Source organism: Rhinolophus sinicus, linkage group LG03 (genome assembly GCF_036562045.2).
Source record: "Rhinolophus sinicus isolate RSC01 linkage group LG03, ASM3656204v1, whole genome shotgun sequence".
In the NCBI taxonomy this organism is placed as follows: domain Eukaryota; kingdom Metazoa; phylum Chordata; class Mammalia; order Chiroptera; family Rhinolophidae; genus Rhinolophus; species Rhinolophus sinicus.
Window position 1 is genome coordinate 153,428,500 of NC_133753.1, and position 25,971 is coordinate 153,454,470.

The window sequence follows — 25,971 nt, forward strand, 5'->3', positions numbered from 1 at the left end:
TTAGTGCTGCCATGAAAGAGGATGCAGGAAGATCCCTTGCGCCTTCCTCCAGGTACAAAGAACAAAGTAGTAATCACCTGAAATCCTACCATCCAAAGAAAACCACCATGAACATTTTGATGAATATCCTTCCAAACATTTCTGATGGAAATGGGTATGTGTGCAATGTGACATAAATGGAATTAGGCTATGCTTGTTTATCACCTGCCTTTTCACTCAACAGTCTGTTACCAATGCCTTGAGATAGTTTTCCAACTCTACAAAACTCCTCCAATTACATTTGGCTTGGAGTTGCTTTGAGGTTAGAAGATGAGAGAAAGGGCCGGGAGGAGAGAACTAATAGTGGTGAAGGGCTTGGTATATGCTTCAACTGATTTCCTCATCCCAACCATCCTGGGAGGCAGGTGTTATTACTCATTGCACAGACAGGAAATTAAGGTCACAGCAGCAGAGGGCAATGAAGTCAGAATTCACTAAGGTCTCCCACTTACTCCACTTCATTTATTCCACCTACTCTCCTCCTACCCATCTCCTGATGGCTGCCCCCCAGTCCTCTGCAGCTGCAAAGAATGAAAAGGATTTAAAGACTCAGAAGATGTAAGGTCCAGGTCTCACCACAACCTCGGTGACGTCAACAGGGGCGAGAATATAAAACATCTGCCCCACTGAGGTAAGCACCTGCTTTCCCTTGTCCCACCTCAGGAAAGAGAGGGCAGCGCTGTTTCTGAATCCCCTCTGAGGGGGGTTAATCTGGAAACATCTAGAAGGGATGGTGAAGGACCATGCCTTGAGCAGGTGGAAGCAGCCAGATCCTGAGAGAGGTTCTGACTGCTTCCAGACTTGGGGAGGGGAAAGGAGGGTCCAGAAACGGGGAGGCAGAGATTTGGTGGCTGGTGGAGGCCAAGACTATGGTCAGTTGGAAGGAGAGCTATGGGGGCCTCTCTGAGCTTCTTAGGGTACCCAAAAGACAGACGGTGAGGACCAGGGTCAGCTGTAGCTTCATGTCGCCAAAGGAGCAACAGCAGTAAAGAGGGAAGCCAGCAGGGCCCAGGGCCACAGCCTCCCTTCCTGCCCCTGCCATTGTTTAGCACACAGAAGCCCAGGTTTCCTGTAGGCTCCCAGGACTGGGTGAGGGAGCACCGTGATTTTTTGAAATTTTATTTTGCAGACTAAAGGAATGTGACATTCTTGAATTTGTGACCTAAAATGCAGGGTTGACTACATGGGTATGTGACCTGTGCTGTTACCCAGAGCCTCACACTTAGAAAAGCCCTGCACTGGGTTTTAAATACTCTGCTGACACCACCTTAAAACACAGTAATTTTTGAACAAGAAGCCCCACATTTTCCTTTTGCACTTACATGCAAATTATGTAGCAGGTCCTGCAAAAATGCATGCCCGCTGCATCCCCATGTGGCAGAAGTTTCAAGAGTCTTACATCTTAGGAAGGATCCTCACTGAGAGCTAGAGCAGTTAATGAGAACGCTAGCCATTGGTGAAGCCCACCACACCGCTCCCTGCGGCATGACCATCTCACATGCGTTCATGCTGTTAGAGTTCCACAATGCTTCTTCCCAAAGGGGTCAGTTACACATATCTTTTCCATGAAACTAGAGCTAAATATAAACTTAATATGGATTATTATGAAATTAACATGAAAACCACGATGGCACATAGAAGGGGTAGCTGAGCTGAGATAAAAGCAAAGCTGCTGGTGGGGCATTTTGGGGTGGGTTTCAATGGAGAGGGCCCGAAAGTGCCAGGGAGCCCTGAACAGTAACACGTGCCTGCAGCGTCCCCGCCGGTTCCCAGTAACAAGCACTCATCTAGGGCTGACAGTTCGGGACATTTCTCCCTGCAGAGTCCCCTCTTTCATTTGCACAGATCTTCAGAAGTTATACATCAATCTGGAGTCTTTGAATATATTTGGAACTGAATAATTTGCTTTTGAAGCTGTCAGATCCTGATGTTTACGATGTCTCTGCTGTTTGTTCACAGGTGCTTGGAGCTTACAATGACTGTTTCATGGAGCGAGGACACTTTTTTTTTCAAAGTTCTGAAGTGCTTGATGCTCCAGCCTGAGGCTTCCAGAGGTACCCTGCAGGTACCTGAGTGTATATAGGTGCTGGATGGAAATGCACCCTGGGCAGCGGAGTTTGGTGTGATGGCTTCCGCCTGGCACGGTCCCCCACTCACTCGCCCTCCCTCACTGCAGTCTTCTCTTTCTACAATCGGCACACAAAGTGCTGCCTCTATCTTCCTATAGGGGCTGTGGGTCACTCACTAAGTACGTATTCAGGCACAGACCAAAGTGCTGAAAGGAGGGAGATGTGGTCAGCGCCTTCAAGCTAGATTGTATTACGTGCTTCCTGTGTTCTAGGAACTGTTCTGGGTGAGTCTATTTGACCCTCAAAACTAGCTGATGAAGCAGGCACTCTTATCATGCCCTTTTAACAGAAACGAAAAATGAGACACCGAGAAGACAAAGAACTTGACACAAGCTGGCAAGGGTAGGAGCCAGAATTCAACCCTGGGCTGAGCCTGCCAGTATGCTCCCACACAGGCTACCAGCGAAGTGGTGGCAAGAGGAGGCTGATTACAGCAAGGTCTTCAGAACAAGGGTGTCAACTGACAGCACTGAAAAGTTTGGAGTGTTTGGGTGTGAGTGCGGCCAAGGGGCAGCAGCTACACGGTCAGGCAAACAGCAGGGAAGCACTGGGACCCTGAGCCCCCCAGGCAGTGACCAGATAAGGATGGGGCCTCCTTATATATAACATAATGGTTACAAGTGTGCAGTCTGTAGGCCGATTGTATGAATGACCTGGGGATCTTATTAAAATGCAGGTTCTGACTCAGGAGGGCTGGGCTTCAGCCTGAGATTCTGCATTTCTAATAAGCTCCAGGTGATGTCTGCATACTGGTCCTTGGACCACACTTTGGATCTGAGGGTGAAGAGGAGTTAATGTCCTTTTAGGACTTCCTGGAACAAAACGCCCTTCCCTGTGTTCAGATACTACCTGTCATGTGGATTCCCTCCTCTCCTGGGCCGTCTGATGTTCTCCTGTTCATCAGTAAACATAAACACCTACTTCCAACTGTAGACTCTGTGCTGGATTCTGGGAACTCACGGCTCTGTACTGAGACTGGGCCCCTGCCCTGAAGGAGTTTGTATTCAACACCTAAACATAAAAAGGTAGGCAGCCTCGGAAAGAACCTATCCCGAGTGCTAAATGAGGGCTACAGACAGTGAATGAGAGTAAAACTACAGGCTGTATTTTAAATTCCATAAAGAACTGACGTCCACATACTTCCTTTGAAATGTTGAGGATTAACACATGCTCCAGATGCAGGATTGCATTAATAAGTCCTAACTTTTGATATGAGAGTCATGTCTCTATATAAAGATATGCTCCCATAGGACATGTGAGGTTGTGTTGTATTGTTTTCGTAGCTGTAAGTCTTGTGCTTTCCTCGTTAGTGGAGGAACCGTGCATAGAGGAATGGAAATCATCTGGAACAGAAATTCACAGACTTGCGGTCACACCATACCATTGTAACCATTGTTTCAGGAACATGTTGGTCTCATTTGGCTGCATTTTGTGGGGCATTCAGCTTCTGCTTTATTCCATTTGAACATTATTATTTCCTATGGAAACAGTGATGTCACATTGATATGGGTGGGTCTCTGGGCCACGAATAAACACAAAATAATTCATCACAGAGGGTGCGAGTTATTATTAGGTTTAGGAGTTGCTAGTTTGTGCAGGTCACCCCTCCCAAACCCTGTGTTTTGGATGCAATGGTCTGGGAGGCTGTGGGGTGGCACACGTGTGAGGAAGTGTCCATTTTAAATAGGTCACGTGTCTTGGAATAGATGTATCGACCCGGCTGAAACAAGACGTGGTCTGCCCACAAGAGCAGTGGGGACGAAGGGAGGGGTGACTTAATGGGGCATACTGAGGTAGGTGATCAAATGTTGGAATATTTTCTTGAGTGGTTATGGCCCTATGAGGCAAGAACTCTTTTAGGAGATAAGGAATTTCTATCAGGTGGGGGGCTTTTTGGAATGGGGACTCCTGGAAAATGGGGCTGTCTGGGGGTCCTTGGAATTGAGCAGACTTGAAGTTGGCAGGAACTGTCATGGAAAGCCATGGGCCAAGAAGAGTACTTTTGGATCTGGTTTATGAGGAGAGGAAACGTAAACGGGACAGCCCAATAATATCAGCTCTTTTTTTAAAATCAGGTACTAATTATGTTCCATGCATTATATCCTTTGAGTCTCCCAATAACTTATGGCATGAATAGTAGTGTTACTTCCATCTCACAGAGATGGAAACTGAGACTCAGGGAAGGTAAGACCTTACAAAAGGTCATAACAGAACGATGGGATGAAATGAACCCATCTGACAACAGAAGCTACTTTCTTAAACACCATTCTATGTCATTAAAGAAAAACATTGAACCAGAACCTTGGATTTCAAATGTATTCTGCTAAAAGTGTGTGTTTTCACTAGATCTGTCAAACACACTTCATGGCCTGGTGACAAAGGGCCCATCAGATCAGAGTGGGGAGAACTGGAGGGTGACCAGGCTCCACTGCTGGCTTTCACTGGTGAAGGCAGTGAAACCTTAGACTAGAGCCCGTGGGGGTACATTGCCACCACTTACAAAGCTCCTACCAGGGCTCCAGGCCTGTGCTAAGCACCAAGCTGAGCCTTGCAGCAGCATTAAGCTGCCCAGACAATTCCACTTGACAGATAAAGGAGACAGAGGCATGACAATTTTCAGGGATGTTTGCAAAGTCACTCAGCCAGTAAGGGGCTGAGTCCTTTGGCTGCAGAAGTAGCTCTTGACTGCTGTGCTCTACTGCATGCAAGCCAGAAACCTGGTGACTGCAGGTGAACATGAGGGCCACCAGAGGACCAGGACCGTGACCTGGGCCTGCACACTGCCTAACCAAGACAGTGTAGGAGGCCCCTTTGTCTGTTGCTTTTGACAAGGCTGAGGGAAGACTAAAGTCAGAAGAACCCCCAGCCAAATTTATACCATTTAATATGTTCCAGCATGTTCCATTTTTCTCCAGACCCAGAACCTTCGTTCTCACCTACCGCCTCCAACAGGGTTTGCGCCTGTATCATTTACCCATGCACACGTTCCTCTAAGCATCATTGAGTAGCTCCCTGGTTCCAAACACTGGGTCTTTGGTGGGGGGTGGGGAGGGCCATTTGATCTTGGGACACAGCTTGAGGTTGAAGTTTGTCGAGGATGACGCTACATCACAAATGCTGATTTTGCCCTTAAACTCTATTTTCTAACTCCACAGGAATTGAAAACTCAGAGAAGACAAAAAGAGAAAAAAAATTCCCAGCAGAAACTATACATGGGAAACTAACCCTCCGGTTCTAATGACATCTGGATCTGAGAGGGAAAAGGATTTGGACTCCCCAGATGGAGGCAGAGTCTTTATGAGTTGTACAACCTGGTAAGGATGATGGGTAGGGGAAAAGTGCTTTGCAAAGTCTGAAGTGATACTTGAGTGGGGTTGCTGTTTTAATTACGTACAAGGTCTGACAATTAAGTTCTCGAACTCATCCTAGAAAAAGTGCTACATATCTAATTGCTGAATATTATTATGGTCACCTTCAAAGTACTCCCCTTGGGAAGCTATGCACTGATGCCAGCACCTAACCCACTCTTCAAAGCAATTTTGGAACTCTTTTTTTTTTGGAATGGCCATCAGTGCTGTCACTATATTACCCTTGATGTCCTGAATGTCATCAAAATGTCTTTCTTTCGATATTTCCTTTATCTTCTGGTAAAGAAAGAAGTCATTGGGGGCCAGATCAGGCGAGTAGGGAGGGTGTTCCAATACAGTGATTTGTTTACTGGCTAAAAACTCCCTCATAGACAGGGCCATGTGAACTGGTGCATTGTCATGATGCAAGAGTAGGTCGTCTAACTTTTTCATGCAGCCTTTTCAGCACTTCCAAATGGTAAGCTTGGTTAACTGTTTGTCCAGTTGGTACAAATTCATAATGAATAATCCCTCTGATATAAAAAAAGATTAGCAACAGCATTGCAACAAGTTCACGAACTTAATTGTCAGAATGAATGACTTAGAAAAATATCCAAGAAGTGAAGCTCTGGAATTTGGGGCAAATTAAAAGTGAAATTTGGAGATGTATAAATTGTTCAGGAACCCCAAATCATACACTGCCTGAATTTTTTCACCCCAGTCACAGCTTGCTGCTTTGAGGTCCAATTTCTAGTTTTCCTTTGGAGTAATTTTCTGTCTGGAAGGCACATCCGTCTCCCTACTGTCCTCTGACACCACTGCTTCTCCACCCCAGCCAAGGACTATGACACATGTCTGTGCAAGTTGTCCCCAGCACAGCTGCAGGGGGAGCCATTCACATCAAAGTCTATGAGTCAGACCACTGGTTCTTAAACTTGGCTGCACATTAGAATCCCTTGAGGGACTTGAAACGTTATTGATGTCGTGGTCCCTCCTCCAGAGAGTCTGACTTAACTGGTCTGAGGTACAGCCTGGGAATTGGGATTTTTCAAGCTGCCCAGGTGATTCTAATAATCAGTCATGTTTGAGAACCATTGACTGAGACTGTTCTGTTGATGGTTTCCGCTGGGGATATGTGGTATACAGCCGGCTAGCCCTTCTCGTTGCCCCCGCCCACTCTTCGTACACGATCGTCTGTGACATGAAATTGCTAGTAGGAGAGACCACAGACTAAAGACATACTTCTCTGCCTTTTGAGTCGTATTTTCCCTAAGGTTGGACTTGAGGTTGAGAGTATAGGTACTGACCCCTGAGCCTTTGCAGGCTCTCTGACACCTCCTACATCCATCTGAGGGATGAGGGAGAGGCAGGGGTCTAATCCTGCTGAAAACTGGGAAGTTTTCAAGCCTGGTTTTGGAGGCTGCCCAGCTCTGGTGCTCTGCCCAGGGTGAACATGCTGTTTTGATCGCCTCGCCGAGAGAGTGATTTAGGCTCTCGGAAGAATCTGGCTCATTTCCCCTGGTGCCTAGGTCATTCCTTGGTTATAAATCAGCCACCATTAGCAGCTGCATTTTACTTTCTCAGGCCACAAGGGAACTGTGCGGTTTTTACTGAATTAGCAACTTGATTGCACTAAATATAACTCCAATGCCCCAAAGAAGTTATGGCAGCTCCCAAAGGTGTCTGGCTTCCCACACTCTCCCCCTTCCTCCACCCCAAACCTAGGGAGTAAGTTAAATTCTAAACAATTCAAACTTATTAAATCATAGCTTCTGGAATGAACTTACTTTGTTTTGCATGTGTCAATACCATCAAATCCTGCCTTATGAATTTAATGTCACCATTTCCATAACAACTAATGTCTTTCAAATGGGAAGATAGGGGAGACCAAAAATCCCACAGAAAACCAACCAGAAAAATGAGACAAATATGTGACACAAGCAAGTCCATGATGTCGTGGTTCAGTCAAAAGCTTGCCTATTTTACAACTTATGCTCTGTAACTCACTGATGCTCCCCGCTGATGAATGCATCCATCACTCTAAAATTACAAGTCAAGCTTCTTTGGCTGAAAACTTACATCTGGCATGTAAATTTATACTTGGTATTTCAAAGTTAGTATTTTTTGGTTCATCAGAGGGATTCAAAACAAACATTTTCTAAAAAAGTTCCAAATTCAGGGTAGCCAGTTAGCTCAGTTGGTTAAAGTATGGTGCTAATAACACCAAGGTTGCCAGTTTGATCCCCACATGGGCCATTGTGAGCTGTGCCCTCCTAAAAAAATAAATACATAAAAAATAAAAAATTCCAAATTCTTGAGCAGACATTTGAATCTAGACCCAAGTGAGAAAGAGAACCAAGTATGGAAGAGGCTGCTAGTTGCTTACCCAACATCTATTCTACTCTTTTCCCTTTGTAATACCTAGAACAACAGTAACAAAAGCAACTACATTTCCCAGACTCCTTTGCAGTTTGATATGACTATAGGACCTAATTCTGGTCGATGAGGTAGAAGTAGAAGTATAACGTGGAACTTCCAGGAAGCGTTTCTTTAAAAGAGTTGAATCAGGTGTGAGGTGTGCCCTTATTTCTTCTCTCCCTTCCTTCCTTCCTTCCTTCCTTCCTTCCTTCCTTCCTTCCTTCCTTCCTTCCTTCCTTCCTTTTCCTTCTGCCTTCTATCATGTTACCCCAAAAATAAGACCTAGCTGGACAATCAGTTCTAATGCATCTTTTGGAGCAAAAATTAATATAAGACCGGGTCTTATTTTACTATAAGACCCGGTCCTATACAATGTAATATAGTATAAGATGGGGTCTTATACTAATTTTTGCTCCAAAAGATGCATTAGAGCTGATTGTCCGGCTAGGTCTTCTTTTCAGGGAAACAAGGTAGTATGTTTAGAGGTAGGTAGGACAGGGATGGAGTTTCAGGAGCCATCTTGGACCATGAGATGACTTTGAAGAGGAAAAGCCAGGTGCCGAATAAAGATGGCTGAAAGATAGGAGTCTGGGCCACTGATAACAGAGGAATCATCCCTGTCCTACCTACCTCTAAACTTTTAATATGTGTGAGAGAAATAAATTTATCTTGTTTAAGTGAGAGTTATTTGGAGTTTTTCCTTACATGAAAACAAATTAGTTGTAAATGATAGATTATAGTAGGGTAAAATTAACAGAAAAGTCATCTCTCAAACTATGCTAGTACATTTTTGCATATGTTGGTACATCTAGTATAGTGAACAGCATTATTTGAAAAAAATGTATGTAACTATTTCTTGTGCTCAGCAATGTTAAGCAACTTGCCTAAAGTCACCCAGCTAATAAGTGGCAGAGTCAGTATTCTAATTCCACCTATGTTTTTGCTTGAACCTGCTTTCCCTATCAGAGGAGCATCAATTAATAACTACAGCTCTGTGACATTTGCAGTTTTTAGTCACCAATATTTTCATGTTTAATCCTCAGCAGGCTCTTCAGTGGTCAAGTCTGGCCTGATCCATCCCAAACCCAAGGAGCCTGGGAGAGATTTGCTCACCCCAAATATGCTGTCTCTTCTGGAATCTGCTGGCCTTTGTGAGTAAGTCTTCTGTGTATCTCTCCTTCATCTAGCCCCCACCTATGTTTCCCCCAGTAAATGGTAATAGACTCTGTAACAGGAGGGAAGGGACTACTTGAACTTCCACAGAAAGTTACCTTTGTTTAGAGGATTTTAGTTTCAGGTAGTTCCAGAGACAAGGTTTGTTGGCCTCATACAACTATGTTTTCAAATTTATCCAGTTACTATGTTGATAGTGTAGCATGAAAGAGCACTCAACAACTGACATGGCTAATTGGGGGAATGAGATATGTCAACCCATCAAAATTAAGGAGAGGGGAGAAGGAAGCCTCTTTGTTTATTTAGGCCATTCTGGTTCAATGAGTGTGAGTGACAATAAAATTTACTCAAGAGAATTTTAAGTACTGCCCTGGAAATACTAATTAAGTGACAGCTGTCTGCTTCTCTCTCCATACTGGGAATAGTCTGTTATCCTAATGTTGGGCCTGCAGCAGAGCTGTGAGAGCAATGCTAGGCCCTGGAGTGAGGGGATTCCCGCCATGGACCACAAGGGCTCTGAGTGCACGGATACCCAGTGCCGGGCTCACTTCCTTTCAATGGGATGGGCTTCCTAAACTTTTGCTGCTCAAAGATTTGAACAAATTTTTGAGTTCCTGTAATACTAACCACGAATAATGTTTTTTTCAACATTACACTCTAAGACAATGGTTGATGTGGGAATAAAACCCAATCTTAGAAATACATGTGAAATAATTATATAATCCATATAAAGCTGGGTCTTTTGTGGCTTGTCTTAGCACATTGTCACACTTAATGGAAACAGAACTAGGTTCTGCCACATGTAGTAGGAAAACCGAAATAATAGTGGCTTACACAAATGTAAAAGTTTATTTCTCTCTCATTTAAAAGAAGTTTGGAGTTGGCAGTCAAGCAGCATCACAGTCACTAAGGACCCAGCCTTCTTGTATCTTTGTAACATGTAGCCTCAATTCTCGAGGTCACCTCAGGGTTCAAAATGGCTGCTGGGGCTGCTGCAATCACCTACAAGTTGTAATCTTCAAGAATGAGGAAAAGCAGAAAGTCAAAAAAAGGAATTCCTCCCAGCTATCTCTTCTCCAGGTAGTCTTTCAGGAAGCCCCTTTTGAAAACTTCTGCTTAAATCCAATGATCCCACTTAATCACATCGCCAAGTTTAGCTGCAAAAGAGGCTGGGAAATGTAGTCTTTTAACTGGGCACATTGTCGCCCCTCTTCTCTCTTACTAATATAAGCCAGCAGTTCTCAACCTTTTTGGTCTTGGAAATCCTTTATACCCTTGCAATTTATTGAGAAATCCAAATAACTATTTTTTATGTGAGAAATATTTATTAGTATTTTACATATTAGAAATTAAAACCAAATAAAATATGTATTCATTATATACTTTAAATATCTTATAATTTTATTTGTCAACTATACCTCAATAAAACTGGAGGAAAAAAACAGCTCCAAGGCCTCCCAAAATTTTTAAAAATAAAGTTACAATTATAAATCATTTGCATGTTAAATAACATATTTCCCAAAGGGGGAAAAGAAACCAAGAAGAGTGTTATCATTTTCTATTTTTGCAAACTTCTTTAATATTTAACTTAACAGAACACAGCCAGACTCTTATATCTGCTCCTGCATTTAATCTGTTGCAATATAGAGAGAATCTGGTCTCACATAGATATATACTTGGAAAATATAGAAATATTTTAAAAGCTTTTCAGATAATTATGGGTATTATTCTTTGATGCTACACCAAAACTCACATAGTAGTTTCTTAAAGGCTAGTTGTAGTGTGAAATCTGAAATTATGTCAATGAGTATTTTGTACTCTGTTACATAAAAATCCATTGGTCTATCTTGTACAGTGAATGCATTTTTTTACCTGTGTATGATTCTGTAATACCATGTAGTGGTCATGTGGAAAATATTTGTTCACTGAGTTATGCAAACCTTTCAAATGTTGACACACTTTATTATATAAATTTTTAAAAATCAAGTTAAATATCACTACAGATCTCAAAAGAAAAGTACACTTTTGGGGAAGTTGTCAAGCTCATGATGACAAACATAAGTTTTCAAAAATTCTAATTTTCACCTGAAACGTTGAATGTTATCATTGGCAACAAATACTGTTGGTTATTTTCCTTGAAGCGACAGGCTAACTTTGTTCAGTTCTGAGAAAAGATCTGCCAAATACACAAATCTGAATTACCACAGTGCCTCCTGCCACAGGCCTTCAAGGACCACAGAGTAAGCTGGGAAGTCAGGGTGTCTGTCACTTGAGCACAGGGACCAGAAAAGTAACCCCCACAGGTGAGTTCCCAGTGGCCTACCAGGATACAGACACACTCTACCATGTTTCCCCAAAAATAAGACCTAGCTGGACCATCAGCTCTAATACATCTTTTGGAGCAAAAATTAATATGACACAGTCTGATTTTAACATAATATAAGACTGGGTCTTAAATAAGATAATATCTAAGACCAGATATAATATAATATAATACCAGGTCTTATATTAATTTTTGCTCCAAAAGACGCATTAATGCTGATGGTCCGGCAAGGTCTAATTTTCGGGGAAACATGGTAGTCTAAACCTGTCCACTTTAAGGTTTGTAGACAAAGCCTTTTGTTTTGCCTTTGCGATCTAATTTCCTTCTGAAAAATTCCAAGCATGTTTTTGTGGCTCTTGCTCTGGCCCTTGAGGGATCAGGGCTCCTTCCTGACTGACGTGGGGTCGGTGAGCCCCAGAGGCCCAGGAGGAGGAGGCCCAGCCCAAGAACAGGAAGAACCAGTGGGAAAGGGACACTGGTTCCCTCTCACACCCGTCCGAGTGGAAACAGTGTGAAGTTAATCCCTGCAGCTCCTTCTGATGAGGAACCAGTTTACTTAGGTTCTTTCAGTCTCGTGTCTGAAGATACAAAGATGATACCTCTTTGGTAAGCAAATTGCCGTTTGCTGTGAACAGTTTTCCAGGTATGAAGGTGGAGGCTGGGCTGAGAAAAAAACTGTCAAAGAAAGAACCCCATGGAATCTGATTTATGAATCTGTTGTGTGCTGCTGTTAAGCTGATATTTGTTAGGGTTTACCTAGTGTCACACATTAGCCAGCAGAGGACTTCAGCTATACCAGGGGTGCCAAAAACATGTATACAAGTGGACACTTTGGTCAATGTTGCTCAAGCAATAGTTTGCCGTAATCAGAAGTGTCTGGATGCTGATGGTAACCACTTTGAGCACCTCTTGTAATTGCAGAAGTCAAACGTGACTTGCATTCATCTTTTGTTATCGGTATATATTATTACAATTTTTATACAGTTTTCCTTTCTTAAAATGTGTATACATATTTTTGGCACCCTCTGTATATGTGAAAAATCTTACATACATGATGAAAGCTCTGTTCTCTCCCCCAGAGACCTCATATGCATGTATCCATGTAAAAGTGTTATTCATATTACAGTGTATTTCTGTTCACATAGATGTACGAGTATGTATACCTACCACACTAGTATCTGTGTGTCCTATGTGTATTTATCTGCTACATACATAAGCAGCAGTGGCCATGAACATTATTTACTCTGGGACCAAGAAGATGATAGCAGTAAAAGTATATGGCATAAGATCATTTCCTTGTCTTCTTCCTCTATTCTAAAAATAATTTTATGAATAGGTAATAGATGAACATGATCAAAAATAAATCATTAATTAGCATGGAGTAAAGTGAAAAATAAACCTCCCATCCTCTGCCCCAGGAATGAATATTACCAGTTCTTATGTGTTATAAAAGAATACATACAGACATCCCCTGTTTAAAAAATGTGTTCTTTTAAGCTATTGAAAGGGAAGGTTAAACAGGAAAAGATCTTCTTACTTCAGTTTCATTTTCAGCCCCTGTGTGTAAGCACAAATTCCAGCACACATATCTGTGTCTGTGATTTACACATGTATAGGTTTTGTGCTGGAGGACAAGTTTTTTGTTATAAGAAAACTTCTGAAACCTAGAAAACGGATTTCCTTCCCAGTTCTTCTGGTTATCAATCTTCCTAAAAGTTCAAGACAAATAAAATTCCCATATCTGAGACCTTCGCGGTGTCCCAGAGGCAGGTGAGAATCAGTCCTGGGGAGTTGTCTTCACTTTCTGATTTGTCATCAATTCTTAAGAGCAATCCAGTAAAGGTTTATTTAGTACAGCTCTCTGTTGATTTTATAACCAACTGCTGACTGCTTGGACATAAAACTCTTGATGATTTACAAGCAGTAAGTGGACAAGAAATCCATAAATCACATTCTATACTAAGAGTATGGGAACACACACACACACACACACACACACACACACTTATGCATATTCACCTTTAAAGGGAGAGTTGTAGGCATGTGCAAAAAATATATTCATTTAATTTGAGGAGAATTGAGAACTCATTGGTAAGAGGCTCATAGTCGATGACCTCTGAGAATTATATCAGGTAATATTTTCATATAGAGCAGGAGGCTTTGCCCTTTATTTCTTAAGGAGGAGACTCTGGTTCCCACCTTGAAATGTTCAGAGGAGTTTTTCTGATCCCTGAAGGAAATAACTTTTTTTTTTCTAAAACGTTTTACTGGCCAAGCCAAAAATGCTAAAGGTTGTCAGCGTTTTCTGATACTCTTGAAATTATTCTGCAACAGATATTTCTCAATTAAATACTCATTTATGAGTGTTTTTCATGCACTTTTTTTTTTCTAGGCTTGTGTTTAGAAAAATCTCTCATACTATGCTAAAAATAGAAAAAAATGTTTCTAATTCCCGAGGAGTCCTAGCGTTTCAGGGAACTGACAGAGAAGGAAATATGAAGTGAAAAATCTTGAAAAACATTTTTGTTTGGAAAGTGAAATTTAATAAATATGAACCTGCTACCATAAATAGTTTGCCAACTGTGTACCTCCCGAATATAGTATAGTGTAGCTAGAACGTTAGGATGCATTTAGCAAAAAGCTAATCTCATTTGGATCTTAATTTAAACAAAACAAGGAGGAAAAACTAAAATAAGCAATAGAGAGAAAATTGGGGGAAGTTGAACACTGACTAGATATTTGATGACATTAAAAAAATGATCATACTTTTTTAGGTGTAATAATAGTTTTGTAATTTTTGAGTCTTTGTCTTTTAAAAATACACAATGAAATATTTTAGGATAAAATGACAGTTTAGATTTGCTTTTTCAAACTTTTTAAAACTCCAGTTGGGGCACTGTGTTTGGGAGTATAGAAGAAACAAGATTGGCCATGAGTTGAGTTTGGTGATGGCTACATAAAGTATCATGTATTTGCTTGAAATTTTGTAGTTGTTTGAAATTTATACAAAATTTCTTATACTTGTTTGACATTTTTCATAATATAGAAAATAACAAAACAGCTAAGTTGAGCTAGACTGGTTATCATCTATGTGAAAAGTTCTCATTTATTCATTTCATATTTTTACTCAACAGGAACAGAGAGTGTGGGTTGTGTAGAGGGTTCTGAATGAGACCTTTGGTGAATGCCCCATGGTGGGAGCTTCAGTCTCTGCAGACAGCGCCCTGGTTTCTGACAGGTGGGGACACTACTGAGAACTAAGCCGCAGTCGCCTCCCTGACGTGTGCAGGAATCTCTCTCCTCTCAGTTGGTAAGGAGGCATCTACCCCACAGTTACCGTGAGCAGTTTCTGGTGGAGGAGAAACACCAGCTGCCCAGGGGTGTGGGGCTTCATCGCAAACCTACTCCACTCATCTTACAGTAAACAAGGCCGGGGAGGAGACTCAGAGGTCAGAAGCTGAAAACAGACACCCAGGGCCAGCTCTTCACAAACAAGAGGCTTTATTTTTATACTTACTGCTCAGAAAAGTGGGGAGAGCACTGAAAGGGCTGGTGTCACAGCACAGAGCCATGTGGTGCATTTGAAGCTCAGCCCTGTGCCTGGCTCACTGAAGCAAAAGAGAACTGGGCTGCAGTCTCTGGGAAACTCTCCACCCCTGCAAGACAGACGCCTCCCAGAGCTCTGCCAAAGACAGTGAGTGCAGGTTCACGTTGCATAAGAAAGAGATCAGCCCCTCCACTGGCCCACAGGAAGAAAGAAGTACTAAGAGCTTTGTGAAAGCTTTTTCCCTTTGGTGTCTGGGTATCATTCCCCAGGCCTGGATGATCCCGTCTCTGCCTCACCAAGAGTGTCAGCTGTCTTCCGTCTCTCCAGACAAAAGGAGCCCAACTGGGCTCGCAGGAGATGTTAAGTTCTTAAGAAACTTGTCTGCTTTGATTAACGAGAACTTTTTGTTTATCTGGGGTTCCATGTAGATGGCCAGAGCTTGCCTACCTGCACGGCCCAGGATGGCTGCAGGTGGAGGAGAGGGATGTCTCCTGGTTCTGGTCACTTAGATCTGCTTTGCCAGCAAGGTCAGTATTATGCCCTATGTGCCTCTGGGTCTTGCCCTAATGGTAGGTATTCAGCATCAGATCGCATATCTCATTAAAACACTTTAATGGCTTCCTAATTGCTCTGCAAAGACATACTAAAATGTTGTACAAGGCTGGCCCAGACACTGAGCCTTTGAGCACATGCTCAAAAGCAGGCCACTTCCTTCACTGATAACCTCAGGGAGGCTATCATGGCTGGGGCCAGATGGACTCAATTCACTATCCCCAGATCACAGTTCTTTATTCATCTATGATAAAATAGAGAGAGAATGAGAAAAGGCACGCATTTGGATGACAAGCCAGAAACTCTGCCAGGAATGGGTCCTTGCTGGTCAAAGAGACCAAGCAAAGACCGGATATCAGTCCAGGGGCCACTCAGTGTGCTTCCCGTCATGTTAGCACCCACAACCCCCAAATAAAGACAGAAAGAGAGCATTGTGAGGTTGTCTTGAATCAAGAGAGGTGGTACAGGCAGACAGCTGTTTGAGAGTTGTAGCAGCAGTGAAAGTAAAGGTGTATACAGCCTGCACGGTGTCTCCTAATACTGCCTCCCACTCAGGGGATTTGCCAGGCGTCTCCCTGCTCTTCTTTATATAGGGGTCAGCTATGCAGCTCCCAGGACAACCCACAGAGGCTGAACGACACCAGTCACCCGACTATTCATGTGAACACTGCTTCCTGGAGTTACAGGCAGCAAGGGCCCTGACTTCACTCCCCCCAGGCAAGCCCTTATGACTCTCCTGACAGTCCAAACCCCTCTTAAAGCCCCAGGACCCCTCACTGGTGTCAGAGAAGAAGCGATCAGTATCTGTCTCCCCCTGTAGACTAGAAGCTCCACAAGTGCAGAGCCATATCTGCTCTTCTGTTGGTTTGGTTTTTCACTGTTATGTACCCACTTGATGGCCCCAGTCCTACACAGAGTCGATGCTCAATCAATAAATGTTGAGTAAATGAACAAATTCCCATTTTCCGACCCCCCGACTGTCACAGGCTGGCCTCCCACCTTGAGCTCCTGAAGCTGTTAACTCTGACGCACTGTCTTCAGAAGCATCAATTACTTCTACAGTTAGCACTTTTTCTCTGTCTTGGAACAGGGACAATTGGTGCCGAATGACACTGCTGCCTGGAACTAAAAACTCCCCAAGACCACTTCCCTGCTTATGGGACTCCCAGCGTCCCTCAGACAAAGGGGTTGTCCTACCCTCCCAGCTTCCATGCCATGATACCCTTTCCTAACGTCTTTTTCAATTTGAGCTTCCCTTGGCGCTCATTATAATCCAAATGCAGGAACAGAAAGTCCTGGGGTAGATGAGGATGAGGAGGGAAAGGGGGGAGGGAGGCAAGCACGCAGGGCTCCAAGTGTCACTGCTGGTAGGACACTGGTGATGCTCAACCCTGTCCCTGTCACCCAACTTCCTCCCCAGAGCCAATTGCCCTCAGCTAGGAATTAGGTATTCCACGAATATGTTGAGATTAAAGCTAGTCTTTGTAAACTGAATTATATTTTTCCATCACCTTCTATCATCAAACATGACAATGAATTCTCATATGAAAACCTTTTGTTCCTGAGATATACTACAGCTCACATTAACATACCAAGCTTATATTAATCATATCCCTGGAAAACTAGATATTTCTGGTAAAAATCAGTAAAAGTCACTCCATATATAAGCATTGTATCAAAACTTTAAAGAATTGTTAAGTCCTGTCTTGCTTTTCGTAAGCCTCCCTTACCTTGAATGGCCTTACTTTGTAGCCTAAGGAAAATATTTTCTTTGAAAACCTGATGGTTTTAACTGTCTCTTCCAAAGTCTGTGAATCTGTTCTGGTTGTTTATTACACAGTCCAGATCCAGGGAAATGAAGGGAGCCAAGTTTTTTGTGTGTTTTTTTTATAAAGAAGGTGAGCTTGTCTTGGCCATAAAGATTTTTTCCATGATTCACAATTTTCCAGGTGTTGACCCGGCAGCTCTATTCTAATGCAACAGAACTCATCAATGGGTGCTTAGAGAAGTCCCCAGGTCCTGTTGACCACTGGGCCCAGGTAGTTTGTGCTCAGCACAGGTCCCAACCTGGGGTGGACACGTCAAGCTTCGACCTTGCTGTTAAGGACATTAGCAGCCAAGAGTCACTGTGACTCAGTGATAACTTAAGGGTTTCATGACACCATTGTCCTGTTATCATTTATTTTGTACAGTTTTGCCAGCTGTCTAATATTCTAACAGGAGATATCCTTTATTTCATTTCATTTATTTATTTGTTTTACTTACTTATTTTTACAGCCTTTGAGATATCCAGATGCCTCAAGGGACACCAGATGGTAACCAAGTTGTTTGGGATAAGCACATCCACTTTGGGGACAGAACAGGCACCGGGAAATCTCCACTTGGACCTGTTTCCTCGCCTCTGCTTCCTTCCTAACCCGCACTCTCATGACTATGGAAACTCCCTAAGTCCCAGCAGTAGTGATTTTTCCCTTGGCTGCTGGAGTTAAAATTGAGACACCAATGCCTTCCTGTAGGAAAGAGGTGGGTGTTGGATAAACAGGTGAGATTCCTGCCCCTGAACTGCATGTGGGAGATTTCTAGCTGTACCAGAAAGGAATTTGTCCACCCCAGCCTAATTTTTACCCATCTGAGACATTTTACTTCCCACAACCCCCCACCCTCCCCTTTGAATGGTATCTGCCAGGCAGCCTGGGCTGCTCTGCTGTCTAACTTCTGAAGGTCATAGCATAGAGCACTTCATTTGTCAGCAACAATAACTTAAATACTTTCCCCTCAGCATCATAGTCTCTAGCGAGGGAGGCAGAATATTTCCTCATAGGGGGGAGGAGAGAAGCAGGCAGAGTCCTCATCTCCCAGCTGTGTCTCTTCTAGCTGCTCAACCTCAGGGCTGGACCTGAAAGATGAGTAGAAAACACAGATGTGTTACAGCCCACAGCACCACTCCCAGAACCAATGACACCAACCTGGCAACAGGCTGCACAGAGATTTGTATTCGCCTGTCACCTTCCTTACAGACCATGACTGTGACAGCTGGAAGGGGAGTATCCCCACCGCACACACCATACCTGTCATTTCCACCATCCACGAAGGAAGGGTCGTCCTGGTCGTCAACAAAGGCAGCGTTCTCTGGAGGGTAGATGGTGCAGTACTGAGGAGGGCTTGGTACGGCAGCCACGGCTGCTCCAGACAGTGTGAGACCACAAGGGTTCACCATTGGCTGCAGGTAGGAAGTGTTTATCCCCGTGGGCTCTTGAGAGCCATAAGGAGGAGGAATATACTGCACCACAGTAGCCCCGTGGAAGGTGATGGGTTGGTTGATACCAGTGAAAACAAACGATTGTCCTCCTGCCACCTGCTCCGAGTCCAGGACCCTTTCCTCACTGTCTTTGCACAACTGACAGGAGAGCATTTTGAACTTGCACACGGCAATCAGGATGAATGTCACCCCGACTGACAGCAGGATGGGCCCAAGGAGCTGGGTCCATTCAAAGTGGGAGACCCCTTGGTATTTGATCCAGCCCATAACGGTGAACGTGATCCCCACCAGTCCCAGGAAGATGCCTGAGAAGAGTAAGGTGGCCCCTGCCTTGTCATCGTCGGACACCTGGATGTCCGCCGTACTGGGTGTATAAGGAGGGACGGAAAACACGTTGAGAGGGAAGTCCTCCAAGCGGTTGCTGCCCTGCTCCATCGTCCTCACGCAACCACCTGCTTCTTAGAAGGGAAAAGGGTTGTGAGAGCTCCTAAGAACAGAGCAAGGGAATCACAGGTTCAGATTAGTTATGGAAGAACTTTGGGCTTCTGTGGTTAACAGAGTAGAACATGCAGAGGCCTGAACTTTGTTTAGAAGAATAAAGGTCTGAGAAATGACACTGGAGGCTTTCTCATATAGTGTCAACAATCGCAGGTCTCTGTTCTGCAATTCAATGACAAGCTCTGTCTCACTCACATTTTCATTTGCTCATTCAAAAGCGTTGAGTGAGCTACCTTATGTGCTAGGAGGTGCTTCTCTGGACATTTAAGGCCCTGTTCCAAGGCTCTGTTAGCATCTTACCAAAACCAGGATTGTAGAAATGGCAGAGCGACGCCGGGACCTCTGGTTATGCTGTGGCCTTTGATGTGTTGACCGTATGCTCAGACACCTAACCCAACTATCCTGCTGGGTCAGCTCATTAGAAATGGGCAGACACCTCTTTCTTGACTGTGTGTATTCCTTCTCACTTCCTATGTGCCTTTGCTTTCAGCATTTGGGGAATAATTCCAGCTGTGGGACAGGAAGGACACCACAGGAGACCCTCCCACGTCCCACATCCCTGGCAGAGGTTGAATGAGATCAGGCGTGACCTGGTGTCTCGGGGAGAAATGTGCTCCAGACCCTCCCTCTGAGGTGGCAGCCTAGTCCCCGGTCTCCAAGGTGAAGTAAACAGCTGCATTTTCAGGCCTGCTGTGTTTTGCAACCAAACCCAAGCTGATGTAGAGAAGAAAGCTCCAACTTCAATGACATTATCTGTCATTCGTAACTACAGAGCTTCTTCAAAGCAACCCCACAAATTTCTGCCCCCACAGAATAGTCGCCTTCTTTTTTCCCAGACAGATCTTGTGCAAACAGACATCTGTGTTCCGTGGTTAAATATTATATCAGGTCCCTTTCACAGCATTGAGCAGAAGGAAAAGAGTTGCCCTCTTGCCCTAAGTCAGGGCTTCCCAAATTTCCCTGATGATAAAAATCATCCAGGCCCCTTTTTTAAAAGGCACAATCTGAGCTCAAAACTCAGAGCAACAGAACCAAATTTCCAAGGGAGGATAAGTGCTCCAGGTGGCTCTTGCCATCAGGAATCTTTGGACACCCTCCTCCAAGTTGATTCCAAGTGCTCCCGGGAGACTGAGGGACTCTTCCCCCACCGAAATGCCTCTCCCTACTACAGGACAAAACCTGTAATTGCCAAGTTCACTGCTGACCGGATGGAAAGGCAAGCAGATGACCCTGCAATTTATCTTCCTGGGCGTGTCCTGGAGCAGCAAGGATGGAGTGTGTTGCAATCAGAGTGGTCTGCCCCGTTTCATTCTATTGCTCAAGCAAGTCACTAAGCCAACCCAGATACAAAAGGAAGGGAATTCGATTCTTCCTCTCTATGGGAAGAATATCAAGGTCACTGTAAAGAAGAACATGTGCGATAGGAGATATTGCTGCTCACTGGAAAATGCAGTCTTCCACAAAGGAATATGGACTTTTCACTGTTGAGTCTGTGATGCGGTTTTCCTTTTTGTCCATGTGGACATCCAAGTGTGTCCCAAGATTTTAGTTCAACCATACCGTATCCTCATTCACTCATGCTTGGTTAATAACCTCATTCTTATTTGCTGGCAAGTTCTTGATGAGACCTACTCTGTCACGGTCATCAATAATGTCCACTTCTGAATTTTCCTGAGTTTCTTGTATATTTTCACTGTTTTTCAGACTTACACATCAAACCTCCTGTTTTTAACCACCAATCCACATTCCTAGTTAAAAATTGTAATTTTGAAATGATTACAGTTCAAAGAGATGAATGAATGAAAAGTGACACTAAAACCACAAAAAGGTTTTCAGAGCTTATCAGAGAATTTTTGTGGGAAGTGCAACTAGCATGGTCGTATATTCGCAAAACATTTGATAGAATACATCATGGTGGGAAGTAAATTGCTTTGTGGAAGATATGTATGCGTGTGTGTGTGTGTGTGTGTGTGTGTGTGTGTGTGTGTGTGATGTGTGTGATCAAATGCCTTTTTCAAAAAGTTTGGTAAAGTGACAAATTCATCTTTCAAACATCCAGCTGCTCAGACCGTGATCCTGCCGTATAATCTGTTTTCACAGCAGTCTGGGCCATATTCACTTTGATTTGACCACAGATGAAATACCACCAGTTCTCTAGTAACAAAAAGTACCACATATTTCAACCACTCACAGCACATAAAAAGCAAAATAAAATAAAACAAAGCCATGAGCTTGAGCAACGTGAAAAAACAGCAGTCTGCTAATTACATTTTCAAATAATGTGTCTCAAAACCATTCAACATTTCCAAAATTCAGAAAGAATTTCTTCCCAAACATTTGGGTAGAAATGACACTGTTTGGCTTCCCTAACACCCGGCTCACTGTGGGAGGGGGAGACACAGTAGAAAGGGTGGGGGTAGAAGAAAGAAACAGTAGGAAGGGGGCAGGCGGCTCTGCTCAGCACCGTAGGACCCTGTCACTGGCCCCCATCATCCCACAATCATGAGAAAATCAACACAGTCAGAAAAGGTCTGGAGGGCATTATTGGGTTCTCAAGGCAACTGGTCCGTGGGCTCAATTCTGCATCCTATAGCTATGAGAGGAAAAGGGGATCAGAAAGCACAGCTCCTGACCCTCCTCAGAAATCCAGGAGCTAGACTGGCCCTGATGTCCCACACAAGGCAGGTACTTCCAACATGACATGGCTGGTCGTTAGGGCTAGAGCAGCAAAAGCAGGCACTGTCATGTGGAGGGGTGGCTAGGGTCTGAAAGCCATGCCCTGACCAGCTCTGTGCCTTCAGAGGGCCAAGGTCGCAGACTTGCAGGGAACATGAACAAGACCACATATGCTACTCGACTGCACCCCTATAGGACTTGTGAAGAGAGGATTGATGCATAGCTAAGTGTTCTGAATGGACCAGATGTGTAACCTCAACCCTGAAAGATGAATCTGCACTTTAATGAGTGTGGGGTGTCTATAGGTTAGTCGGAGGAGGCTGTTTGGAGGAAATCTCAATAGGGATTACCCACTGCTAACCTGTTTCATTTACTTGAATTGTGTCTGATTATGGCGACAGATAGTTATATTCACCTTTTACAATAAAAAGCCATGGTGCTTGAGCCATAGCTGTGCAATCATAGCTATACCATGGTGATGTTGAAAACCAAAACTGTCCCCACACATTTTACTTTGTTACAAGAATATTGGAGGGGGTGGGGATCATTGCTGTATGGATTCTGCACATTTATCCCAGCCTCTTGCTTGAGCTTCCCAATAACCAGGTGGTAATCATCTAACCAATTCTATAGATGATTAATCTCAGCAACAGGAAATTATGTTATCTGACTGCGTAGCAGTGCAGGAGGACAATCTGTTTTCTTAAACTGTTTTCAAACTGCTCTTCCATGAAGGACACATGCTCGCTGACCAGTGTTCTCTGCCTGTGGTCTTGAGCCAGGCTGTGTCTGCAGAGGGTTGCTGTGGCAGGTGGTTCTCCAGGTGTTCTCTTGGATAACCTTTAGCTTTTTGTTTTCCAGCTAAAATGAATGTTACCTTGATGGAGTTGGAATTTAGGTCACAGCCACTGACGTTTTCCGCAAACAACAAGGTGAGCTTCCCGGGGGCCGAGCTTGTGGTCTGAAGATCTTCTGGATGGGGAGGTGGGGCATGGGGGTCTGTGTTGGGCAGTAGTTCCCTTTGGAACTCAGATATTTTTGTACTTGTGCATTTGATTTCTACTGTGGCATAAGCACAAACAGAGGCTTACAATGGCCCTGATTTAGTAGCTCACAGTTAGTTCTGTAGGTCAGACATCAGTCTTACCTGGAGGCTCTAGGGGAGAATTTGTTCCCAGGCTCACTCAGGTTGCTGGCACATTCATCCCCGTGTAGATGCAGGAGTGAGGGCCTGTTTCCTTGCCAGAGGTTACTTCTGCTTCTAGCATGACCTACTTTCCTCCTCTGTGGCCTTCTCCACCTTCAAAGCAGCTGTAGAACATCTAGTCATCCCCAGACTTCACATCTCCTTGCCTTCCCATTCTATCTTCTTCTTCCCTGTTCTTCTGCTGCGACAGCCATAGAACGTGCGCTGCTTTTAAGGACCCATGTGATTAAATTATACCCACCCATAGAATCCCTTTCTAAGGTCAGCTGTGCCATATAATATAAGACACTCACAGGAATGATATTCTTATCACATTCGCAGGTTCTGGGAGACTAAGGGATATGGGATCTTTTTTTGGAGGAGGGCTTTTTTAGCATTCCGCCCACCGCATTCTATTCTGTTGCTGAGAGCCAAAGAGAGTTATTGAAGAACAAGTGACTCAGATAAGAATGACCCTACTGGGAATGTGTTTGTCTGGGCTTCATCAGCACTGCTGAAACAGTTTACGTAACTGCAGTGGGTCTTATGGGCCTTAACACATCCAACTTACTCCACTGCAGTGGTTCTCACGGTGAGGTCCCAGGACCATCAGCATCCCCTGGGACTGGGTCAGAAGTGCAAATTTGGAGTCTCACCCCAGACCTACTGAATTAGATGCTCTGTGCTTTGGGTCCAGAGATCTGTGTTTTAACCGGGTGATTCTGATGCTTGCTCAATCGAGAGCTATTTCTCTAAGGCAAGTCCCCAGTGTTCTTTTTTGTGGAAATCCAAAGTAGGGGAAGGAGTTAGGTAGGAGATCTCCAGGGCGGTTTCCACTCCCAACCACCTATGATCCTGTGAGTACTATACAAATGATTACACTGTATAAACCAAAGGGTACATGTACGCACCATTGTGTGTGTGTGTGTTTACACATATGTGGTGGTTGACAGCTCAGGCTTTGAAATCTTTCCTGCGATCAAATCCTGGCTCTACCAATTACTAGCTGTGTAGCTGGGTTGCTGCTTTGACTCTTTGAGCCAGAGTTTCCTCATTTATAAAAATAATAGTGCCTCCTTATACAGAGAGAGCCTCCTTCATAAGAATATGAAGATCAAGTGAGATAATACAGAGAGAGCACATAGCATAGTAAGCTCAGTGAGTATTAGCTATAATTATTTTATTTGCTCTGTTTCTTTAAGCTTTCTCCTTGGCTACTTGAGGAGGGTCCCTGGTAGGGCTGGAGCACCCAGGCCCTTGTCAGGAGGCCCTGAATCCATTGCATGGATACTGAGGATGACGGCTATGAGGCATGAAGGCCAAGGTGAACTTTCTCTGATTCTTAGGGTCAACTGAAGTCCTATCACTGCAAAGGAAGACACTTACATAAAGTGTGTAACTGCATTTATCCCCTCCTCTGAGGAACTAAAGGAACACAAGATGGAAACCACATATTTTAATGCAGAATCAGCCAAGATGTGGAGAGAGGGCTACAAACAGTAGGCCGTGTGTGCGCGCGCGCATGTGTTTATATGCTTATTTTATTTTTCGTATTTTGTTGTCGTTGTTTTGCATCTTCAAAGGAGCAGAAATAGTTAAGGCCTGGAATAGAGCCAAGAGATACCTTTGTATAAAGACCAAGTGAGAAAGTGTGCCACTTGGGGGAACCTAAAGCCCCCCTCCACTCACGCCCACCATAACTTCACGGGCTTCACCAACCTGTTACAGGTGCAGGGGTCCTTGCCGCTGTCAGACTAGAAACCAAGAGAGTGGGCAAAACAGCTTTGCAGAGAGAAAGGTTTATTAAAGTGAAAGCTTGGTGCACCAAGGGAGCACTCTCCAGGGAAGCATGGATACGGCTCCCTGAGGTTTACAGGCACAGCGGCTTCATGGGCTCTTGGGGTTCGGGGCTACTCCTTCCTCTTTCTTTTTTCCCTCCCCAAAGCATGTTGAGGTGGGTCCTTCCCTGCGCCTGTGCCATGGACCTACATGCTACTTCGTGCATTGCATGTCTTATTAGCATCTTAAATCTCTGCCAATGAGAGTGTATTTTATTATGATAGGGAGGAAAAGTTAACTATAGGCAAGCTCATTTAACTAATGTTCATGCTTGACTTTAAAAACTTTCCCTGGGCTCGCATATCTCTCCTGCAATTATGGTTCTGTCCACTCATTGTTGCTTATTCATCGGGGGGATATGGCTCAAGGTTGTTCTCCACAGGGGCAGGTTCCCGCTGTGACTACACTACGTGGCCACCCACTACAAACTTTCCAGGATCTTGCCTGAGTTTGCTGAGAGACCTGAATGGAGACTAAGACCTCGTTGAGCAGCAAGCCTGGGAGAGAAGAGATGCTGTTCAGCAGGGCCTGTTTCTTCCAAGGGGAGCTACGCTATTCTCAGCCTTCTGGGTAGTTTTCGGTGGCACTGACGTGGGAGGGAAGGCCAAGGCCACCCAGTGTGAATCGCTGCTGCCTGAAATGGAATCCATTCTACCAGGCGTAGGCAGGCAGTAACATGAGGGGCCAATCCCCACAGCTGCTCCCCACCTGCAGCCCATTCCCAGACACCACATGGCTCCTTTAGCCTCAATGCCACCAGGAGAGCAGCTCAGCTCTGCTAATAACCACTAATAACCACAGGAACTCTCTGGGTGGAACGCTGGCTGGGTCCTCTTCTGCCTGGGGAAGAAGAGTTAGAACTTACAGATTTACGCATTATTTGAGGTCCACCTCTGGCGGAGGTCTTAGGCATCTGCCATACTTTTCTGTACTTGATGAAAGAAGAGCCAGAGCCAGGAAACCCTTCTTCCCACCTCCCCTAGAA

At 44.2% G+C, this 25,971-nt stretch overlaps 1 protein-coding gene and 1 long non-coding RNA gene across 8 annotated transcripts in view; one reads left to right on the forward strand and one right to left on the reverse strand.

Moving 5' to 3' along the window:
• The first annotated feature begins 5,300 nt into the window (after positions 1-5,300).
• LOC109445605 (uncharacterized) overlaps positions 5,301-25,971 on the forward strand; it is a 47,869-nt gene continuing 27,198 nt past the window's right edge. For 4 of the 7 annotated variants that reach the window (XR_012495094.1, XR_012495091.1, XR_002137058.2 and 1 more), the window contains exons 1-2: positions 22,657-22,893; positions 24,494-25,556. This is a non-coding gene — a long non-coding RNA (uncharacterized LOC109445605). Of the gene's footprint in view, positions 5,483-8,976; positions 9,085-14,563; positions 14,740-15,404; positions 15,504-16,121; positions 18,052-22,656; positions 22,894-24,493; positions 25,557-25,971 lie in introns of those variants that run through there. The other 3 variants (XR_012495092.1, XR_012495093.1, XR_012495095.1) reach the window with 3 other exon arrangements.
• On the reverse strand, positions 18,026-19,340 carry TMEM174 (transmembrane protein 174). Its single transcript, XM_019728108.2, has 2 exons — positions 18,597-19,340; positions 18,026-18,424 (listed from the first exon to the last, which is right to left on the reverse strand). The coding sequence occupies exons 1-2, from the start codon at positions 19,220-19,222 to the stop codon at positions 18,319-18,321; spliced, it is 732 nt and encodes a 243-aa protein (XP_019583667.1). The 5' UTR covers positions 19,223-19,340; the 3' UTR covers positions 18,026-18,318.

Excerpts from the sequence above, each read along its gene's own strand:
- TMEM174 (XM_019728108.2), bottom strand. The coding sequence starts at position 19,222 with ATGGAGCAGGGCAGCAACCGCTTGGAGGACTTCCCTCTCAACGTGTTT. Across the intron at positions 18,425-18,596 it reads GTGGATGGTGGAAATGACAG|GTCCAGCCCTGAGGTTGAGC; the intron begins GTATGGTGTGTG and ends CTCATCTTTCAG.